Genomic DNA, 8357 nt, shown 5'->3' on the forward strand with positions numbered 1-8357 from the left:
AGCGGCTCAGAGGTATGTCTGATACCAAATGTACATTCTTAATTCCTACTTACATAAGGCGGCCACGTTTTTGTTAAAGTAATGGAGATTCGGCAAGGAAGTGGTAAGGACCGCCAGGTGAAGGGCAATACCTTACCAGCAACTTACACTTGATATTTTTGTGTTTGTACCAGCTTGTGGGTGTCGTGTTTTCCCCCTTTAAAGAAAATCCTTCATAAACTTAAAAATAATTAATAATTAACGATAAACAATAAAAATAAAATAATTTAAAAATTTCGTGAACTCAGAGACTGGAGAACATCTGTCGTCGCGTTTTTGAGAAATTGCATTCCAAACTTAAATCGCGATTTCGCAAAACCAGCCAAAAGTAACATACGATAATCTTTTATCCAGGCGACGAGTTTTCACACGGCTACGCTTATGGTCGAGTGTATGCAATCGCGGCACCCATCGAGTAGATAACTTTTTCTACACAGCTTCAGCCACCTCGCGCACTTTAATTCCCCGATCGTCGAATATCATTTCACTTTTTATAACTTTTTTTTAAACTTCACGAAGTTGTTTGCTTTTAATCCGTTTTCCCGTCTCGTGAAAATATTTCATTCTGGAAAAGGGCTTTCATACACTTTTTTCGTATTTCATAGTTTATCTACATATATATGTACATATCTGTGGTCAAAAGCAATAAGCGCTTAGGTCGAATCAAGAAACAATTGAGTTATAATAGGCGATCCATGTAGACTTTGATTTTTAAGTCTAAATAAAAGACTTAAAACAGAACTGGAAATCGGAATCTTTATTATAACCCGAAAGAACATTCTCTGACATTTACTTTTTAAAATTATTTTAATTATATTTCTATTGTTGACATAGGTATCAGAAAATTTAATAGTCTTTACTAATGTAAAAAATAAATTTAAGATAGGTAGCGTCCACAGTAAAGTGCAATTACTTTAGAGTGAGCGAAAAAGTGAGAGTGTTGCAATTTTCTTTCCCTCTTCTTCATTGAGCGAAGAATAGATAAAATTTGACATTTGTTTACCGAAAGCAAAAGCAAAATACATGTAAGTTTGTTTTTGTACTACCGCTACCACCTTATATGAATTCGCCTTGTTTATCTAGCGATTTGTTTTTTAAAGAAATACAAAATTTTAAAATTTTTGTATCTAATATTTTAACTTCAAATATTTTCATATTTTTCAGAGCTTCTTTTATGAGATATTGGCGGGGAAATGGGTTCGCAATGGCTTACAAATCAAAGGTCAAGCTATGACTTATATACAGGCGAACTTCTGCAATTCTATGGCCGACATGGACCTCTTTTTTCTGCAAATCTGTGCTACGAACTTGCCACAGTACTTCTTTTTGCAGAACACAATCGAACTGTTTGGTGTGGGTCAGTGGCTAGAGTTGGCACCACTGAAGCAGCCCCAAAAGATGGAGCAGTGCTCGATGCTAGAGGGATTCCTAACATTCCTGGCAACGCTTGTTACCAGTCGTACCAATCTTGGCAACGACGAGGCTACACAATGTATAATTGAGATCAGCGCTTTACTGGCTACTGAAAATAAAACACACTCACAACTCTTAGAATTAATGCCTGAGAGATCGGGTAATGTACATACGAAAAACTTCGAAAACTTCCTTAAGAAGTTGTCTGTATATAAAGCGCCTTCCTCCGGCTCGGAAAACTTGGAACAAGGTCTTTTCACGCCAATAGATGATGTGTGGGAGGAATATTATGACCCTTTGCATGTGCTACTACGTGCCGTACATCGGAGGGATTTTCAATCTTCCCTCGATCGGTTTACAAATTACGTCAAGAGTAAGAATAAGATGCCCACGAGCGGTAACTTATGGCCACCGTTTCGCATGCCACGTCCTGTAGGCGCTGCTTTCAGCGATCCATGTCGCATTTTGAACTCTCGGGTTTTTCATTCTACCATACTTTCAATTTTGTTTCGGGCGGTGCACTCACGCGATGTATCTGAGCATCTGTTAGCTCTGGCAATTTTTCTCTTGGAGGTCGCTGTCGAAAAGAGTGAGGACACAAATGGCGCCAGCAATGATAAGGCTGCTGTAGTGGAATGTGAACCGAAAGGTAAACCCGGATATCCATTTGCAATGAGGCGGGATCCGCCCAAACTTTTCCATTGTTATCCGACGGATAATCTAAGCTGCAATTTGCGATATGTCGTTACGAAACTTTCCTTAAAGTCACACGAGCCGCAGGTTTCGCCAGCGAACTATCGTTCGAGTCAATTTTACGGTGATTTGGATTATGATGTGGAAACAGAGACGACGGCTGCATTGCCTATGATCGGTGGCAGTGATGACGACTTAGACGACGATTCGATGAGTGTGAGTGTGAGTGTGGCGGGCGCAACATCGACAGCAATGGTGCGCATGCAGAATATGGAAGTGGCTTTGCCACCGGATCTCTCTGTGGTGCCCGAACAAGGATTGGTCATTAGACAAGATAGTCAAGAAGACGACACTCTGCGAGACGACGATGATGCTATTGAGGGTGCCGCACCGTCAGTTGGATTTCGTTTCTCGCTGCAACCTATCACATTGCCCGAGAGTGGAATGGAAGTGGCTATCCGCAGAGAATTACAGTTACTGGCTGGTGGTAGTGTAGCGACTGGTGGGAGTGTGGGCGCTAGTGGTACATCGGGCGGAGGCTTAAGGAGGGCTACGGAAGCTCAACAACATCCGCAACAGCAAAATGAAATGTTTTCACCAACCAGCAATAATAGCAACAGCATGCTGTTGCCATTTCAGCGGGTGCAACCTGTGGCTGTGCCGGTCGGTAGTAGAAGCATAGTGCCCACAACAACAATGCGAGGAGTTTTAGGACGACGCACCTTCGATTCGAGTACTCGAAAACGGACTACACAGTTAGTAGACAATGCAATTGGGGGACAAAACAAGGACGAAGTTCTCATAGAGGAAAGTATACTTTCGTTGCTTTTAAAGCTACATTCTCAACTTAGTGGTACATTGGATAGCTTCTCATTGAGTGATGTTGAAGATGAGGAGGAGGAAGAAGAAGAAGATTCTACAGAAGGGACACAAATTGAAGAGAGCGACGCGGAAAATAAGCACAATAAAAGTGCGACATGTGAATTGGGAAAGTCCGCAGCAGCATCATCAACAAGTACATCAGGCAATGCAAGCGTATTGAAGGTAGACGAATGGAGTCAGAAAGCGGGTAACGCTTCGAATTCTCCTACTGCCATGGATATAGACTGTTCGGAGGCAAGCACTTCGGCCGCAGCTTCCAACTTGAGTTTTGATTCTAGTCAACGCGAACAACAGTACAGCAGCACAATAAGAAAGCGAAATCGTAATTATAAAAAAATACGAGTATCCGATTCTCGAATTGGGGATGGTCCATATTTTATTGGTAATCTTATACGTAAAATAGCTAAGCGTGATGAGTTGTGTGCACAAAGCATTGATGAGATACGTTCGCGCCTTTGGCCGAACCAACGAGAAAAGCAAGCGGAGCAAAGGGCCCGCGAAGCCAGGGAAAAGGAGGAACGTCGGAAGCGCGCCCGCGAACGGCAAATGAAAATGATGGAAGAGTTCGCAAATAAGCAGAAGGAGTTCATGCAAACGGCGGCGCATAATATGGAGTGTGGCCTGGACGACGAAGACGATGATTTGTACGAAGAGCAGCCACGCGAAAAAGAGTATGACTGCATTATTTGCAATTGCACAACACCCAGCACGGAATCCAATCCTATTGGGCTTGTGGTATTGGTTGAATCCAGTGGCATTGTTGGACATCGGCGTCGCACCGCTGAACGTTTGCCATTGCCGCTTTGTCACGAAGACGAGGAGCGCCTAAAGCTGACCACAAGGTTAGCCACTGAGTTCAATCGACGAACTGATTTGCTAAGTTTAAAATTTGGCGAAGAGTCTTGGTATCTCTCCAACAACATGGCCTACGAGAATGGTGTACATGTTCAATCGTGTGGCCACCATGTTCATCTCACTTGCCTGGATGCATACTTGAAAACACTCTACGCCACTCAGCGCCAGCATCAGCATGAACGAGGCGAGTTTTATTGTCCGGTATGCAGACAGCTCTCTAACTCGGTGTTGCCATTGAGTCCTCAACTAGACAGGCCCACTCCCATGGTGCGCTCGGGCACTCAACCTTTCGAGCAACTAGTAGCCGAGTTGACAAACTTAATCAAAGAAAATGCGCGCCCAACGGTAAGCACTTATAGTCGGTTTACACCAGGTGCGCACCCAGAAAATTCTCTTAAAGATAAGTTTTTGGTGGCGTAAAAAGTCATAAGCGTTTTTTTTTTGTGTGTTTTTCAAAGGCATTTATCAATGTAGATAGTACATATACGTATAAAGATAATAATAATAATATGTTGGCGCTTACACTTTTGCTAAGTGTTTGGCTAAGCCTCTCCTTTATTTGTGATGTGCGTCTTGATGCTGTTGCACAAATGCAGGGACCTACAGTTTTACGCCTCTTCCGAACGGCAAACGGATTTTATGAAAAGCTGTTTCATGGCAGAAATATATTTAGGAAATTTGCCATTGCCTGCCGAGGAGAGACCGCTGTAAGAAGAAGCTTTTTCTAATTTTCAAAACCCATGGGTTCTACGGAGTGGTAGTACGCACATCTAAGCACTCAGTCACAGTGGCCGCCACTACATTTGTGTGTCATAAGTACAGTTATCTTTGTATAAATTGCAGAGATGCTAACTCGTTTGTTTGACGACCATTTGCCTAATTTCGGTTAGATGAAAATGAGGATATTGTACCGAATAAATAAATATTCAATTGATTACATTTAAATTAACTTAGAAAATATTTGATGATTCAACTATGTGTCCCAACTAGTTTATTTTTGCTTTGCATATTGACAGAGTTGAACCACTCGAACTCGTCCCATGGGTGCGCGCATGGTTTACACACTTTTTAATCAGTTTACTTTTTCCTAAAGCATATTCTCCTTTTTGGATTTTCGCGTTTTAGCAGACGTCAACGAAACTCTCGGAAGCCATGGGCCGCGCCATGGAAGACATGACAAATATAACTCATCGTAAAATGAAGCGTGTGCCACCCACGTTTCGAAGTTTATTTATCTTTGTTACATCGATTGCTCGCACGAACTTAGAGTCTGAAATTATACAGCGGGGCGGTTCTCTGTGCACAACTAATGCAACGCGTTATAAACCAAAACGTGACTGCATTGTTCCTCTGTTGCATGTGTTATCGGTGCACGTGCGGGTGCTGGTGGAATGGCCATTATGGCGATCGTGGGCCTCACTTGCTGGATTACCTGTAACCGATGCGGCTCCAGTGCCTTCACATTGTCGCGAACTGATACCCAGCCTTTTAGCAGATCCCATAGCATTACTTTTGAAATTTATTTTATTAGCTCCGCTACATCTGGATCAAGGTGAGTTCTACACAGTTTCACATACATATCGCTCATTTGCTGCAAGAGTGTAATAATCAAAAAAAAACAAGTCAAGTGTGCAGAAATGATCTCAAACCTCTTTTTGTAAATTGTTTAACATTTTTATAGCTGTATCGATTAACCATAGCTCATTAGAAGTCAACTTGTCTTTAGTTTTATTATGGATTATGACACTCTTGCAGCAAATGTGCCTGCCATGTGTGATACATTGACATAAAAAATAAATACAAATTTCCGTGTACCTTAATTCGTATAACTCATACACGATAATTTCAAGGCAATCAACTATTCGAAATTAGAACAGTACATACTTATAAAATCCGAACGTAACATAAAAATTTCTGCACTATAATATCCTGTTTACCTAAGTTACCTCCTTATCAATAAATATCCACTATTTAAATNATACTTATAAAATCCGAACGTAACATAAAAATTTCTGCACTATAATATCCTGTTTACCTAAGTTGCCTCCTTATCGATAAATATCGACTATTTAAAATTTTCAGTCGAAATTAAAATATAGTTGCCATAAAATTAAAAAAAAAAAATCTTATATTTTTAATTAGTGTAAAATAATCAATGCTACTCAAAGATGCATTTTAAACAGGGACGTGAACCGGTTTTGAACCGGAAACCCGCTTTTTTCTATTAATTAACTGAACCATCTAACCGAACCGAAATTTTCCACAAATGTTGTCCGAACCGAAAACCGAACCACTTTCCATAAAAGTTTAAATGTTCGTTTCACCCAATTTTCAATAGATAAATGTACTACACTTTTTTCTTTTTGTTAAACATGGTAATACCTACCATGTTTGTTACACATGTACAATGTAAATAAAGGCAACCCATCTCATTTGACAGACACTTGTGCCCTTAACTTGCGCGTTGTTGCACTTGACACTGGACGACTTAAACTTGCGCCGTTATTTTTTTTTTTTTTTTTTCGAAACCGCTGAACCGAACCGAAACCCCGGTTCAAAGACCAAAAAACCGCTTTGACGAACCAATCCAAAAGTGCAAAAACGGTTCGAACCGCTGCAGAACCGAACCGACCAAATGTTTCATCCGGTTCACGTCCCTGATTTTAAACGATCTATCATACCTTAAAATATGGACATACATTTGTATGTAAATAAAATAATGATTTTGGCTGTTTTTAGGACTCGGAATGAACGAAGATTACACATTTTTTTCTTTCGTAGGCAGCTCGACTCGGTCTAATGCACATACAGTGACTAAAACAAATGACCACGTGTTGGTTTTTTTTTTAATATTCGTAACATTTTTCCAGATAATTTTGTTGTTTGACGGTCTCCCGCGTTTTATTTTATAAGAAATTGATACTTATATGAAAAGAAGTGCAAAAATCCGTCACCAAAAAAAAATTTTTTAAAAATCAACTAGATTTTTAGCCGTTTTGCACCTCATTAGACTAAAATTCAGAATAAAAAGTTGAAATTTTGATGAAAATTTGTTGAATTTTCCTAAATTTTGTATAAAGTTTGAAGTTTGCTGTGTTTACGCGGTTTTGGTTAAAGCTTAGACGATATTTTTATATAAAAATAACAAAAAAAAAATTTGGCTCGAAAAACATTACCGAATATTTGAAGAAAATCAACATGTGGTCATTTGTTTGAGTAACTGTATGTATGTATGTGCATCATAACTGATTATAATCTCTTCTGCTTGCAGATTTCTTCACATGTATGGTTAAGGTTATGTACAATTTGCTCTACTATCAAATAGTTGTACAACTTTGTGTTACGCTCACTGATTTAGAATGTGATTATATCATATCGAAATATAACAAGTCTCCTTCCACGGATGATGCTGATACTGGTGGCCGTCGCAACTCATCACGTTCAAGCGGTGGCAGCTTATCGAATATGCTCTATTTGGGACGCGCTATGGCGTTAGTACTCAATCACACAAACCGTATGTCACATTTACGTCGCGAATGCATACCCAGTACTTCAACAGCTGCTGCGGCTGCAGCTGCAGCTGCGGCGTTGGCGGCTTCTGCACAATTAAATGCATTAGGCAATATTGGATANTGTATGGTTAAGGTTATGTACAATTTGCTCTACTATCAAATAGTTGTACAACTTTGTGTTACGCTCACTGATTTAGAATGTGATTATATCATATCGAAATATAACAAGTCTCCTTCCACGGATGATGCTGATACGGGTGGCCGTCGCAACTCATCACGTTCAAGCGGTGGCAGCTTATCGAATATGCTCTATTTGGGACGCGCTATGGCGTTAGTACTGAATCACACAAACCGTATGTCACATTTACGTCGCGAATGCATACCCAGTACTTCAACAGCTGCTGCGGCTGCAGCTGCGGCTGCGGCGTTGGCGGCTTCTGCACAATTAAATGCATTAGGCAATCTTGGATTTCCGTCGTCCAGCAGTGGAAATGGAGTTGGTACTGGAGCTTCCAATACCGAGGTCGAAGTAAATATGAAATCCATGGAAGCTCAGTTGCAAACTCTTTGCCTACCATTTCTGCGCATTGCGGCATTGCTGAGGCAGCATCTTTACAGGCACGACATGCCAGAGATATCAGCTCCGGGCTTAGAGTTTGTGCGACTGGTTTATTACTTGGAACTCGTAACTGATTCAATGGACTGGGACTGTTTTAATGCTTCGAAGGGCCTCTGCTTCATTGCTGGAACAGAACAAACTTTGCCCAAGTTTTGGTGTGAGCAATTAATGTATATAGGGCCACCAACCGATATAGTGCGAGAGCTCGTCATCATGAACCAGCATGCATCGTGGCAGCAGCCGAAACTCCTCGAGTTACCACGCGAATATGAGCGCTTGTTCACGGTATGCCAGTACTAATTCAAATAATAGTTTCTGTATTATTGTGTTTGGTGTTTTTTTTT

At 40.7% G+C, this 8357-nt stretch overlaps 1 protein-coding gene across 1 annotated transcript in view; it reads left to right on the forward strand.

Annotated features, from left to right (window-relative positions):
• LOC108373906 (E3 ubiquitin-protein ligase UBR3-like) overlaps positions 1-8357 on the forward strand; it is a 32400-nt gene that overhangs the window by 22212 nt on the left and 1831 nt on the right. The window contains exons 2-5 of the mRNA XM_017629842.1: positions 1204-4227; positions 5008-5434; positions 7154-7176; positions 7528-7894. Of these exons, the coding sequence (XP_017485331.1) occupies positions 1204-4227; positions 5008-5434; positions 7154-7176; positions 7528-7894 (3841 nt within the window). The remainder of the gene's footprint in view (positions 1-1203; positions 4228-5007; positions 5435-7153; positions 7177-7527; positions 7895-8357) is intronic.

This window comes from Rhagoletis zephyria, unplaced genomic scaffold, assembly GCF_001687245.7.
Source record: "Rhagoletis zephyria isolate East Lansing unplaced genomic scaffold, Rhagoletis_zephyria_1.1 Rzeph_scaffold_07132, whole genome shotgun sequence".
NCBI lineage: Eukaryota > Metazoa > Arthropoda > Insecta > Diptera > Tephritidae > Rhagoletis > Rhagoletis zephyria.